This window comes from Passer montanus, unplaced genomic scaffold (assembly GCF_014805655.1).
Source record: "Passer montanus isolate IOZ18808 unplaced genomic scaffold, ASM1480565v1 scaffold49, whole genome shotgun sequence".
Classification (NCBI taxonomy): Eukaryota; Metazoa; Chordata; class Aves; order Passeriformes; family Passeridae; genus Passer; species Passer montanus.
The window spans coordinates 6,068,197-6,083,210 of NW_024369818.1; the positions used below are offsets into that span (position 1 = coordinate 6,068,197).

Below are 15,014 nucleotides of genomic sequence, written 5' to 3' on the forward strand. Positions count from 1 at the left end.
ATATGAAAGGATTAGCCAATTGATATGTAATTGAATTACGAGTTCAGACGTGGTTAAAGTGAAATCTGAGTGTGAAAGAAAGCCTACAATGATCCAATGTACAGCCTCTTCTACTGGCAAATGACCCACTGATTCCCAGCGCCTTTGCTTGCTGGCAGCCATTACACCCACAGCGATTTCATGCACAAAATTGACACAAAAGCCAAATGCAGGCAGAGGGTAGAGCTCCAGCAAACCGGATTCTGCATTTATTGGACTCAGAACAACAGCAGATTTTCAGGTTACAAAAGGAACTGAACACCAAGCGTGAGGGGCCACCCCGTGGCATGGCTGGGGGCTCACGTGGGCCCCAGGCATGGCTGAAAGAGAAAGGAGAATTTTCATTCACCCCCAGCCCAGTGTCATCGGTTTCTTTACCTGGGTGTCAGGCAGGCCCCTCTCTTTGGTTACACAAATAAACGTCCTTCAGCCCCACATGGGGACTTGTGAGTTGCAGTTGTCCCCAGGGCATCCTGCACAGCACCCCGTTGGCCCAGCAGCATCTGTCACCACCATCCAGCCCCCAAGGTACCAAAACACTCTGGGGCTCTCTCTTCCTTATCCAATGCATTCAGTTCCAATTATAAAAAAAAAAAATCCTGAAAAACAAAACCAGCTGTGTCAGCAATCCATCTAATTCCTTCTCTGGGATAATTTACCCTCAGCTCATGCTATAATTTGGGCAAAGCACTGCGGTTCCAGAGTAGGCCAGACCAGGCTGTGTGCTCTGCACCTGCATCACGTGGTTTGTGGGGTCTCCAGGGTCACAGTCCCACCGAAATGGGGCCAAGGCATTCCCAATATCATGCTCAGCCCTCACCTTGGAGCCAGGCCCCAGGAAAGAACCAGCATCATATGCCAAAGTCTCTGCCATTCCAAGGCTGCCGGCTCTTTTTCTTCTGGCATTCATTGGCTTCTGTCTTTCCCCCAGCTCTGGTGGAAGGAGCAATTGCAGACTGGCCTTTGTTACTCCCAGGAACACAGCTGTGGGCTGGGAAGCCCCCCCAGGCAAAAAGGCACGAGCAATGAGCTTTTTGGCTTATTACAAAGAAAGTAAAATATATCAAATAGAGAACTCTTATTATTACAGAGACATGTTAACAAAGAGAAACAGCATAAAATTGCCACAGAACACCAAATATCCGGCACAGAGAGCAGCTTTTATCCACTTGCTGAGGGTTTATGTGGGTGCAGAGACTTACTCAGTGAGTCACAAGCACAGCATCCCTCTGCTGCTGAAGGGAAGGAGCACGGGGAGCAGGCAGCCAGGGGGGTTCTGACCCACCCCGAGGGGCTGGGACACCCTGCCTGCCCACATCCACCCCCAGTGCCCACGGCCACGGGTGGAACACAGACTCTCTGTAACCCCAGCATTCTGCCCAAATGTGTGAGGACACTTTGTGCAAGTCAAAGAGGGAAGAGACAAGGGACACTCCGTTGTTCCTCAAATGCAAACACTGTCCCTGTTTAACCTCAAGAAGACACAGGAAGGCTGGAGGAGGTGATACCAACCCCAGCCTGTGCTAGTGTGTGCTCTGTGCATGCCACAAAAGGGGGGAACCTTTGCAAACAGGGCAGCACCCAGCCAGAAAAATAATTAAAAGTCTCCATTAAGTTGGCACATTCTGACTCATCTCCTGCAAAGCATCCAGTATCTCAGTGTGCAACCAGAGAGGACTCTTAGAGCACGCCACTAAATAGATATCTTTAGCAATAGAAAATGGGCCATGCCTTTATTTTATACAGAGATAGATAATTTTAGCATACATTATGTTATTGAAGCATCCAGGGCAAGAGCTCAGCAAGGGGAGGGACAGCACAGGGACTGCAGGGCTGGCTGGTGGTGGGAGGTGACTGGGGGCAGCAGCTCTCTGCTTGGAGAGGCTGGTGACACCTCACGTACCCCTCAGCATTCCCTACAGACCACAGGGACAACCCCACGGCCCAGAGCAAGGAGTGGTACTGCAGGGAGGGTCCTGCCCCAGCTTCACCTCCCTCACCAAGCACCCTGTTCCCTGAGCCAAGCACAAAGGGCCTCTTGGACATTATGGCAGTGACATGTGGATGCTGCTGGCTCTCCAGACTCAACCACAGCCTCTCCAAGCAGAGAGCTGCTGTCCTGGCTCTTGCTCCTGCTGAGCTGAGCTCCCTGCTGAGGCAGGGGGTGCTGCCAGGAGCCTGCCAGGCTCAGGTGGGCACAGGTTGGTGATTCCTGCCCTGGGAATGCTGCATGCCATTGCACCATTTGATCTGTTTCACTGCTTCTGGCATGACACAGGGCTGAGGAAGAGCCCCTCCTGCCCTCACTAAAGGCAGCATCCTTTATCCCACACCCTCTGTTATGGAATGGTGCCCATCCATGCACAAATGCTGCTCCCAGGGAGATGCCAACGTCTGTTCCCCTTGTCCTCCATCTGCTGCCTTGGGCAGGAGCTGATGGGCTGAGCCATGGCCCAGACTGAGCCAGCTCAGAAGCCCCCACACCTCGGAGATGAGCCAGAGCAGAGTCAGGGAATCCACATGGGAACATGGAGATGGTTGGTCTCAGCCCAAGCCCAGGGCTCAGCCAGCCTGAGGAGAGCCTCAGGGACAGCTTCTTTGGGACTGTGAACACAGTGAAATTCTCCTTGCTTTATTAAAGCAAAAACAGACAAGAAAATGCAGAAAAAAACCCAAAAAAAGCATGAAGATAAATGGCAGGAGTTGGACTTTGGTATTTCTTAAAGCCTCTTCTTCCCCAGTTCCTGCAGCAGCTCATGAAAATCCACATGGAAACAGCATTAATTCCCCCAGCAAAAACACACAGGTGCTGCGAGTCCTGGCTCCCACATTTCCTGGTAATCATATTGTAGAAACCCAACTTTCGAATGAACAAGTTGCACAAGTTTACTGTGATAGTGAAGAGACAGAGAACGTGACCTCAATGCCCCTGACTGCCCCTCTGTCCTGGGCTGGGGGTGCCCCCCGTGAGCTCCTGCCTTGCTCAGCACTCGCTGTCCAGAGCAGCTTCACACCGGGTGACACACACGGGGCAGGTGATGCAGAATCCTTCCCCTGCTCCCCCACTTCTCATTCACATGGTGCTCCCACCAGCCAAGCAGGGTTAGGGCAAATCCCTGTTAGGTTTGACCTCTTTTCGTTCTCCCAGCAGATGAACACCCAGCAGGACACTGCCACACTCATTAGCCAACCAAACCTTCACTGGCACGAGCCTGTGTGAAGCACAAAGCTCTCCCAAAGTTGCTGTTCCAACTGCTTGGAGCCATCCTGAGCTGGTAACAGGCACTGGGAATCACCACTCATCTGCTCACCGAGCTCTGCTGTGAAGAGCCAGGGAAATTTCCAGAAGACAGGGATGCACCAGCTGGAATTTTTTACTGGTTCATTTGCAAATATCTGTAGCTCACATCATCACTGAAAATGCCAGCAGCCCCCTGGCATGGGGGAGCCTCTGAGGGCAGCAACCCGCTGGCTGCCAGCCAGAAAGTTCACCTACGGATTCTGCTGCTGCCTACATGAGAGGATTTCAGGAGGAGCAGGATCACAGCCATATCTAGCAGAGGAAGGAAAATCATTGCAAAGAAAGATCCTCCCCTTTGATAGGGGTTTTTCCCCACTCCTTCTTATAATGAAAATCCCGTCAAAAGGTTGGAAAGCATCAGGGAAATTGTTTGTTTTACTCCAAGTGTGTAAAGGAGCATCTGCACCATGATGGCATTTCCTGGAGAGCTGGCCACAGGGTGGGCACAGGGCTCTGGGTGGGCACAGGGCTCTGGGGGTGCTCGCTGCCCTGGGAGGGTGCAGAGTTTGCTGTTTGTCTGTGCTGGCACAAGAATCCCTCGTAGATGTCTGGGTTGGTAATGCCAGGCCATGTCACAGCCCATGATGACATGTGTGACCCTGACATGTGCAGTCACGGACAGCCTGTGTGGGTCTGGGCAGGTGGTTCTGATCTACTCAGGATGTGCAGGAAGAGGGGAACTAAAACACCACAGGGCACGTAGGCTTGGCTGCTGTGTGTGTGTGGGGACAGGCTGGGTGTGTGGGGTGGTGCACACGGGATGGGGTGTGAGTGGTGTGTAAGGGATGGTGTGTGTGGTGTGTAAGGGATGGTGTGAGGGTGGTGTGTAAGGAAAGGGGTGTGTGATGTGTAAGGGGTGGTGTGTGTGGTGTGTGTGTGTATGGTGTGTAAGGGATGGTGTGAGGGTGGTGTGTAAGGGGTGGTGTGTGGGTGGTGCACATGGGATGGTGTGGGTGGTGTGTAAGGGATGGTGTGTTTGTGGTGTGTAAGGGATGGTGTGTAAGGGATGGTGTGGTGCACACAGGACCATGCACATGGGACAGTGAATGCACAGTGGTTTCCTCCTGGGCTCAATAAGCCACTGCCATTAGTGGAGCTGTGTGTGCTGCCTCCAAGAGCAGGGGGTCTCTTGGTGCTTCCCTTGCAGCCCCCCAAAGTGCCATGGTGGCAGCAGCCAGTTCCCACAGCCACCTCTCCATGGACAGGATTCAGAGAAGAGACCCATGGTCCCACAGGTCCCACACACCCTGGCTTTGGTCTTGGCTCCACAACACTCATCTGCTGGGACTGGAAAAAATAGTTGGGACAAAATGTTTGGGACAAATGAAGGGAAAGAGCATAGCTGGAATCCCAAGCCTGCAGAGCCATGACAGGAGCAGAGCAGGTGTGGGGCAGGGCTGCAGGTGCCCAGGGGAGCCAGGCAGGTGTGAGGTCCGAGGGCATCAGGCACTTTCAGAGGTGGCTTCAGCTTTGTCAGGGAGCAGCAGCTGGCACGGACAGGAATGTGACTGCTGAGCACCAGGGGTCTGCGGGGCAAACCAAGACCCAGCTGGACAGGCTGTAAGAAAAACATGCCAGGTGGAGAACAGGAGGCAGCCATGGTTGGGGATCTCCAAGGTGATGTTCCTTAGGCCTTCTGCTGCAGCCTGTCCGCTCCATCGCTCGTGTCTCGGCACTGCAGGCCGGTCCCAGGGCCCAGTGACCAGAGCAGATCCCACCGTGGCTGCAGGGCCTGTGAACTCCTCAGCCACAGATTTGCCTTGTCCCCCAGCTCTGCTCTGCTTCTCTTCTGCAATGTTTGAACTTATCTGCTTCCCAGCACTATAATGCAAACAAAACATCTGGAAGGAGGCTGGCGACACAACCCACACCCAAACGCGGAGCTGCAACCTGCTTAGGGTTGTATTCCTTTTATAAAAATCACCCCAAACCCACCAACCGCTGGCACTTCTTCTGCTGTCCCGTGGCCCTGGGCTGCTGAAGTCACAGTGACAGACAGAGGGGAACACTCAGACATGGTGCCACTGCCCCCAGCAGTCCCTGTCCAGCACCGCGAGCAGCTGGAGCCAGGCAGAGGTCGGCGCCAGGGGTTCAGTTCAGAGATACCTCAGGAAAATAGTAATCTCAGGAATCCCAGCAGGTCTGTCACTGCCTGTCCCCTTGGCCACCGCCGCAGAGGGATTCCCCAAGGCACTGCAGGACAGTAGTGCAGAAGTAACAGGCAGGAGATGGCTGGAATGGGGGTGGCAGCACGGGGAACCCTCTGAAAGATCACTGTGCGTGGAAGTAGATAGGCTTGACTTTTCCAGACAGGATCTTGGGAACCTGCACAGAGATGATCTCGGCCATCATTTCTGGGTAGTCCACGCTCACCATGTGTGCCTTGATTAGGAGATCAAATGTAAACTGATGCAGGTCCTTGGCAATCTGGGAAAGGAAGAGAGCTGGTTAAACAAGTCCCAGGGCAGTGCTTTCTCTGGGAAGATACATGACAGAGGTCCCACCTTCCCTGGGAAAGGGAAACTGGGTGAGACTATCCAGTGCTCTCTCCAATTGCATCTGAACTCCTCCCATGATGGGGAGGTTGTTCCAGGGAACGATCATTCTCACTGTGAAAAGTTTATTTTTTATATTGATTCTTATGCATTTAGATGGACATTAGGTGTGCAGATGGACATTTCCCTGTCCTCTCTTACCGGATGCACGGAGTCCAGGACCTTGGTGAGCTGGTAAAACCTCCGGGAGCAGGAGGTGGGGTTCTTCCTCTTGCAGGCAATGATACGGTCAAGTTCCTTGATGTAATTCATGCGGAGCTCATCGAAGAGCTTCTGGTTCTTCAGGCCATCCACTGGAACTGGGTAGGAGGGGAAGGAAACTGTGAGAGGAGCCCAGAGAGTGACAACAACAGGAGAGCAGGAGGAAGGCTGAAGCAGGGGATACCCCCAGCCTCCTCCTGGGAAGTGAAAGTCCAGGCACAGGGAAAGCACCAGATGCCTCAAGGCAATGCAGCAGCAGGTGCTGATGCTCTGTGGAGGGAAGGGTGTGACACTTACTAATACTGAAGAAGAGGAGAGCCTTCATACAGAGGAACTCCTGGGGTGTGATCTGGAGCCACCCAAATTCCTGGGAGAGGTGCCGCATCCTGATGCACTGGCTGTACATCCTGGATTTGTGCATGCGGTACCTGCCAGGGTGAGATGGTACAGATGGCACGGAGCCCACAGTGCACGTGTGTGACAGGGGGGACACTCCCTGTGCCAGCAAACCCCCCCTTGCCTGGCACACCCTGCTGCCAAGGGCCCGAGCTCTGTCCCAGGGGTGCCACATGCAGGAGTGGAGCATTTTCCAGAATGCCTGGACACAGATGGCTACAAGGGGCATGCAGCGTCTGTCTGAAGAGTGACTGCAATGATTTCCCAAACATTTCTGTCTGTGAGGGATATGAGGCCGAGTTGGAGCTCCCAGGCAGGTGGGGGTTTGCCTGCTGCTGTGCTTGAAGCATTTTCCAGAATGCCTGTGTGTGATCCTCACTGGACACAGATGGCTACAAGGGGCATGCAGCGTCTGTCTGAAGAGTGACTGCAATGATTTCCCAAACATTTCTGTCTGTGAGGGATATGAGGCCGAGTTGGAGCTCCCAGGCAGGTGGGGGTTTGCCTGCTGCTGTGCTTGGTTATTGGGTTCAGGCTCCTCTATCTACGTGCCAGCAAACGCTACGTGCCAGCAAGCTGGTGGTACACCAAGGAGAGCCCACCAGGACCTTACAGTACATTTTGTGTCTATCTCTGCTCACCCTAGCTGACCAACAGAGCTGGAATTCAAACCCCCTAGCAGAAAGGCAGAAATGGAGCAGCCCCTTACCCCACACCAGCTTCTGCTGCTGCCCCAGTGGGTGTCAGCCCATGGCAAGGCTGAGGGAGCAGGCAGAAGGATCTGGAGAGGCATCACAGTGCCCTCACTGCTCCTGGAGGTCACCATGGGTGGTGGCAGTGGCGAGCAGGCTGGGCTCGGCCAGGCTGGGCTGGGCAGCTCAGTGTGACTGCTCTAAGTGTGGATTATCACCTCCAAAGCCCAGCATTAGGCTGAGGTTTCACACTTACTCATTGAAGACCAGGTCTGGAGCGAAGTAAAGCATCCTGGAATTGACGTTGGTGAAGGATCTCCAGCCCATAGCAAACACCATCAGGCCCATCCAAGAGTACTGGATTATTGACATCTGGTCATCCACATGCAGGTTGCGAAATCCTAATAAACAACGAGGGAGGGATGTTACAAATTACTGTTGCGTTCCTGCAGTTTCCAGGGCTGTTGCCAGGCAGACTCCAGCTCTCCTGCAGCGCTTCTCTTAGGACAAGGTGGTCAGTCCACAGCCCAAGCTCAGCCAGCTCATGTCTCAGGACAAGAGTCATGAGATGGAGCTCCCACCTTGACTGGGAATCAAGGATAGGCAAGCACAAACCTGTCCCTGGAAGGGAAGAAAGGGAACTTCAGAGACAAAGAGGGGAGAAAGTCCCATTAGGACTTCACCAAATTTAAGTAACTGGATTTTAATGTGATGCTCAGAGCCAGCAGGCAGCCCCTAGGCCTCCCACCATGGTTGCAGGTGCTCTGGTTTCTGCCCCATACACACTGCATGGATCTCTTGACTGTGGGAATGAGCATGGAAGCCTCAGCTACATTGCAAGAGAAACAAAAATAGCAACAAAATTCAGATTATCATTCCCAAATGGCAGCCCAGAGTTAAATCCCAGGCATGCTTACACCACCTCCAACGCTGTTTTTTTCAACATGCTTGTAAATAGGCAAATATAATTGAGTTTCAAGGCAATCATGCATTATTTCAATCAAATATTAAAGCAATTTAACAGCTCCAGTGTATAATTATAACCCATTGAGGCAAGGATCTCTGTGCTTTGGAGAGCTCTTCAAGGCAAACAAGCTGGAGAATGAACCTTGCCCAGATGCCACCCTGGCACAGTCAGCACTGGCCCCGGGGGGCAGCAGGGCAGCAGCTGACACTGCTACACACTGAGGGCTCGGGCATCAGCTGCACTTCAGGAGAGTAAAACCCTCTGATAAAGGGGTGCTTATGATAGAACTCATTTCCCACAGCACTCTCCCTTTCCATCAGCACCACTGCAGTGGTAGAGCCTCAGCCCTGGATGCCAGGTGGCTTTGGTGGTGCCTCTGTGGATCTTGATGCCTGGTGTAGACAAGCCAAAGAGGAAGCAGGATTTGTCCCTGGTTTTACAAGCCAAGTGACTCAAGAATAGCAGAAACAGAATGGGCTACTCTGCATTTAAGGGTGTGCAGACCAATATGCCATTGGGAGCACCAGTCTAGGGGGCTGCTAAACTCCTGGGAACGTCAGACACCTCACCACAGCTCATCACCAGGGTTTGGCAGAGAATGGAAAACTTACTGTGCATCAGCCCACACACAAGAGGAGTGGGGTCCCTCTTTTCTCTGGTGTCCCAGAAGGCAGCAGGAGCTGGCCCCATCCCAGTCTGGGATGCTGGGAGGTGAGCTGGGTCCTGCTGTGCCCAGACTGAGCTCAGCCCTCTGCAATCCCACTCACTCAGTTCCAGGATTACAAGGTGGAACAGCAGCATGTCACCAACCTTGCAGAGATGCCTTGCAAATCCAGCCCAATGAACACATCATTCACCGGGATGCTCCATTTACTGCACCTGCTGAGCAGCATCTGGAAAATTCCTGACCCCTATTACCCCTCTTTGGCATCACAAATATATCACACCAGGCTGTCACATGGGCAACCTGAGTGACTGCCAGGAAAAGCCCTTTGGGATTCTGCATTGCTCTTCTGCCATGTTGCTGTTTACCCTTTCGTCACTTCAGGTGGGTTCTGGGACAGGGCTGATCCTTGTCCAGAGGGGAGCTCTGCAGGGCTGGCAGACACGGCTTGGAAGTGGAGCAAAACCTCCATGGAAAGAGGGAGAGAAGAGCAGGACCCTGAGCCCAGAGCAGCTGCAGCCCTGCCATGGGGGGAAGTGCCCTGTGCCCGCATGGTATCACTGACCAGGGGCTATCTGAACCCAGAGTTTAAGTTCCAACACATTCCATCACCTCTCAGCTCCTTCTCCCACCATCAGCCCCTCTAGAGACAAGTCCCAGGCTGCTTCCCAGGCAGGGGACACGCACACTGCCCATGGAGAAGGTTCCCCAGGAGCTGTGTGATGGGACAGGGGCTGCAGACCACCCCTTGTGCACCTGCCCCAGCAGTGCAGATGGGCTTTAGAACTGAGAGGGGATTTTTTGCTTTCCTCCTCACCTGGCAGGGCCTTTGCCCATTTGACCACGTAGACCAGCTGCCTCTCCCCAAGCTCATTCAGGCTGGTCAGCAGGTTGGAGAAGGAGTCAGGCTGGCTGTTGTCGTGGCCAGCACACACCACGCCAGGCTCGATGGCCTCCAGGACGTTGAGGAAGATGGGCTGGCACTCGTAGCCATCAATGCGTGTCATCACCAGCTTGGGAGCTTGCTCCTCCGTTGGGCTGGACGAGCTGGCTCCCTCCATGTCGTCCTGTGCCTTCAGGTTACCCAGTTTCTTCAGCTTGCGGGCTGTGGGAACAATACAGTTTAGTGTGATACTTAAAAATATGTTTAAAAATGTCAGGGCTTCTTGGCTCCATCATTGTAGTTACGAGGAAAGGAAAAGTGATGACCAGCAGCAGTTCCTCCCTCAGTAGGCACTGCCCAAGGAGTGCCCTGGCATTGGGGTTCTCACCTAAGGACAAGAGGAGAACACACTGTGTGACAAAATCCATTTTGTTGTTAATCTGACATGGAAAAAACCGACATCATTTACATCCTCTCAACGACCGGTCTCTAACTCCCACTTAAAAACAGAAAGGAAGATCCAGGGAAGAGAGGGAAGAGGTTTTAACTCAACTCAAGCCACTGCTTGTATGCAATCAAAAAGAGAAGCAACACAAGATGATAAACTCAATACACAGTCATGTTCCAGGGAGAAAAAACATCACACTTGGATGCCCAAGTGGGATTGTTCCATCCCAGACCAGGGCAGAAGCAGGATGCATCTGAGATAAAACTCAAAAAGAGGAGCAACACAAGATGATAAACTCAATACAGTCATGTTCCAGGGAGAAAAAACATTGCACTTGGATGCCCAAGTGGGATTGTTCCATCCCAGACCAGGGCAGAAGCAGGATGCATCTGAGATAAAAACCTTCTCCCTGCAATGCCTGCTGCCCACAGCCAGGCTCTCCCAAACACACGGCACACATATCACAGAAAACACTTTTCAGAAGCCAGCAGGTGATTCCAGGGCTGTTTCTCTGGATACCCCACCGAGGGGGAGTGGACTGAGCTGGGTGGCCTCACTTTGCTGTGCATCAGCAGAGCAGGCAGCTTGCAGGGGAACCAAAGCAGCAGGTGGCTCTGCCTGTGCCCAGCATGAAAAGGTGTTTTCCCCACACAGCTGCCTCTTAACCACGGCTGGCACGCCAGCACTGCAGAGGTGTGACACCAGAGGTCTTGGGGAGTCTGTGTTCCCCTCACTGGTAACAGCATGACACTGCTCAGCACAGGTGGCCTGCTCCTGCCACCCCTCACCAAATCCAAACCCCAACTAATTAGAAAACAAAAGCCCATGGCTTCCTTCAGCAGGTAATGCAACATCAAACCAGTTGTCCTTGGGGTTTTGGCTCCTTCATTATATGATACTTATCTTGAATTTCCTTTCAGCTGTAATTAGAAAAATAAGCAGCAAAACATAAAAATGTCAAATCAAAGTGCAGCTCTGTAAATTAACTCCAAACAATTTTAAGCATTGTACTCTGTATGATCTGCTGTATGGGTAATGAAGACAGGCTTCTCTGTAAAATGGGAGGAGAAAGGATTAATAAAAACAAAGGAGAGCAAGAGGAAAACAGTGCTGCAGCACAGTATGATGGCCTCTGGCCATCAGCCATACGTTTGATATGGCCTCCTGTCCCTTGCCTCCAAAGCCACAGCTCTGCCAAGGCCACCACTAACCCACAAGTGCCACAGCCATACATCTGCTAAATCCCCCCAGGGATGGTGACTCCACTGTGACAGAGTTTGGATTTAGAAATAACCACTGCCCCAGGTCATGTGTGTGAGCAAAGCCAAACCCACACGTACAAAACACTCATATGGTTTGGTTTAAATGCTTGGGTTTTTTTCCCTTAATATTTAATTATCTAGTATTAAAAGATCCTGACTGAAGTGAGAAGACAACAAGTACCTACTGCATTGGCTCTGAAAGTGCAGCCACAAACCAGACTCCTGTGTGACAATGGGTGATAACTGTGCTACCCAGACAGGCCTCGGGTCTGTGCATTCCAGGAGCACTGAAATACTGACATTACCAGGTGGAGAAAACCTTCAGAGGTGAAGACTGGCTTCTACCCAGTCACCTGTGCCAAACCCCTTTGTGGTGAGGGCTTCTGCTCAGCAGGTAATATAAACAAAAATTTGAAAACCATAATTAAAGACATCTGCAATGTTTTTACTCTAGGATGAGCTAAGCTGGGTAGAAGTCGACGTTGCACTTCTTCAAACCAAGGTGGGAGGAGCCTTAGGACATGGGATCAGTATTGGGATGCTCCTGCTTGGCTGTCAGAGGGACAGGGCCCCAGGGAGCCTCGAGGCACAGCTGCAGCACAGCACTGCCCCAGGCCCTGCAAGCTGACCTGGGGGTCTCTGGGGAACTACTGGATGGATTTGGAAAAAAGCTTAAAGGACACAATTATAGATCACAATAAAATATTTACCAATGCAAGAACCCCCGTGAGCACACTCAGAGCAATGGCCAAAGTGATGCACATTTTAAGCATCTCCCTTACAGACACTTCTAAAGCTCTGAGGAAGGAGCACTCTGGGCTCCAGCACCAATTTTCATGATGCCAGGACTTAGGGAAGTTATGGAGACCTGGAAGAAGCTGCTCTTGCACTGGCTACAGTGGAGAGATCCTGCAGCACACGTCAAGCTCAGCTGCCAGTGGGACACTGAGGAGCTGAACAGGACTTGATTTATATCCTGCTGCCCTTTGCAGTTTTTATGAACTTCACACCAGACTTGTCAAAACCTGAACCTGTCGAGCTATCAATCTTGTGTGGCACAACAATTTCAGTTGATAATAATAACATTACTGGTTGTGGCAGACACATTTAAGAGATCTGAGTCAATCAGGTCCACGTGACTGAAAAGAACTTGAAGGATGTAACAGTAGATAGTATTGCTGAATTATTGCAAACCCCCTAGTGATACATCTCAAAGGCAATTTAAGTGTTGAAACAACATCAGACAGGTTTGTTTCTTACAAGGGTGGCTCATTGATACATTCACCCCAAAACCAGCTTGTATGGCAATGTGTGGATGGGAAAATAGGGATGAACATTAAGGATGATCCCTGAACAGATGGACTGAGGTCAGCAGACAAGGGCTGACAGGTGTTGGCAAACTGCAAAAGCCATGAGGACACTGAAGATTTGACAACACATCTTGGAGCAAGGAGTTAAGGAATGTCACTTGGGTGGCTGTGTAGGAGGCAAAAGGGTGATTGAGTCACAGGTAACAAATACCCACTGTGGGGACAGAAAAACAATAAAATTAGGGGTTTTAATCAAGCAAACCAAGTTGGAATAAAGATCCAATTGCTGTAAGTCAAGGGCAGACCAGATGAAAAATCAGGTACAGCCAACATAACACTGATTGTAACTACTGCAATGGCTCTGCAAAAATTGTGTCAAATTCCCTCTGGCAGGAATCAATACCCACTGTGTGGTGAGACATGAGCTCTGCTCTGCCCCCAGCAGCTGAACCTGAATTAGGACTAAACACACCCATGCCTCAAGCCTGGGCTTTCACAAGCTTTTGGCTGTCACTGCAGGAGATTTCTAGCTCTACCATAAACAAAATGAAAGGAATTACACCTGTTTGGAGTTTTTGCTCCAGCCAGGACCCACATGGCTGCAGCTCAGGTGGCTGCCAGCTCTGGCTGTGGGCACAGGAGCTTGGAGTTCCCCACAGGAATAGCCCCTGGCACCTCTCATGCTCCCTGGGCTCAGGGCTGGCAGGATCCCTGCAGCTCTGCCCATCCCAGGACATTTCCTGGGTTCAGGGCTGGCAGGATTTCCACAACCATGCCCATCCCAGGACACTTCCTGGACTCAGGGCTGGCAGAATCCCTGCAGCTCTGCCCGTACCAGGACATTTCCTGGGTTCAGGGCTGGCGGGATTTCCACAACCATGCCCATCCCAGGACACTTCCTGGACTCAGGGCTGGCAGAATCCCTGCAGCTCTACCCGTACCAGGACATTTCCCGGGCTCAGGGCTGGCAGGGTTTTCACAGCCATGCCCATCCCAGGACATTGCCTTGGTTCAGGGCTGGCAGGATTTTCACAGCCCTGCCCATCCCAGGACATTTCCTTGGTTCAGGGCTGGCAGGATTTTCACAGCCCTGCCCATCCCAGGACATTTCCTTGGTTCAGGGCTGGCAGGATTTTCACAGCCCTGCCCATCCCAGGACATTTCCTTGGTTCAGGGCTGGCAGGATTTTCACAGCCCTGCCCATCCCAGGACATTTCCTTGGTTCAGGGCTGGCAGGATTTTCACAGCCATGCCCATCCCAGGACATTTCCCGGGCTCAGGGCTGGCAGGATTTCTGCAGCCATGCCCATCCCAGGACTTTTCCTGGGCTCAGGACCAGCAGAATCCCTGCAGCTTTGCCCATCCCAGGACATTTCCCGGGCTCAGGGCTGGCAGGATCCCTGCAGCTGTGCCCATCCCAGGACATTTCCCAGGTTCAGGGCTGGCAGGATCCCTGCAGCATCTTCCCCAGCAGCAGACACAGGCGCAGTGGGATGGGGGGCACAGGGCAGCACACCAGTAGTACCCAACACACTAAAACAGCATTATCACTGGTTTTCTGCTTTTTTTTTTTTTTTTTCCTTTTCCCTCCCTACAATGTCTTTTCCCCCTCTGTAGAGAGAAGATCCTGCTTAGTGGATACCAGCTTGCAGGTCACTGTGATCTCAATCAATAATGAAGTGCTTCAACACATTGCCATCCTGTTCCAGAGCCCAGCCTGCAGAAGGCATTCAGTGTGTCACCTCCCCCTTCTCCTTCTCCTTCTCCTTCTCCTCCTCCTCCCCCACGAGAGCCGCAGGGCTGCCGGGGATGTACCCCATCAGTGACTGTAATTAACCACCAGTTAAAAACAACTGGTTGGAGCTTGGGAGTGATTTCAAACGCCCTGCCTCCGCTGTGGGAGAGGTTACTGTGGGCAACCACAAGCTTGCCTGTTTGTAACAATTGCCTTTACACCGACATCCAAACCAAATGTAAAATAGACCAGGCAGAACAGGTCAGGGTGACCCAAAGAGCTGAAGAAAAAAGAAGGGAGCGGGGTATCCGTATTAGCATTAATTTTGTCAGTGTGTCCTGCAGAAGAGGGTTACGCTGATGTATGTCTTCTCCTACTTATGGAAACTTCACCAGAAAAAAGCACTTTAAAATAAGCTAAGAAAAGGGAGTGAGAACTGCACTGCCTTTGGGGAGAAATCAAACTAAACCCTCTGCTCCTTGGTGAGTCACAAACCAGTGCCACTTCAGTAACAAGTCCTTCAAGACAGTGTTGTTGCAGCCCAGCAGCTCTGGAGGCTCA

At 52.0% G+C, this 15,014-nt stretch overlaps 1 protein-coding gene across 1 annotated transcript in view; it reads right to left on the reverse strand.

Annotated features, from left to right (window-relative positions):
• Window positions 1-4,274: 4,274 nt before the first annotated feature.
• The window catches only part of AR (androgen receptor), a 36,575-nt gene continuing 25,835 nt past the window's right edge, over window positions 4,275-15,014 (reverse strand). Inside the window, 5 exon segments of the mRNA XM_039722625.1 lie at window positions 4,275-5,767; window positions 6,037-6,194; window positions 6,394-6,524; window positions 7,441-7,585; window positions 9,633-9,920. Coding sequence (XP_039578559.1) covers window positions 5,612-5,767; window positions 6,037-6,194; window positions 6,394-6,524; window positions 7,441-7,585; window positions 9,633-9,920 — 878 coding nt within the window. The 3' untranslated portion in view covers window positions 4,275-5,611.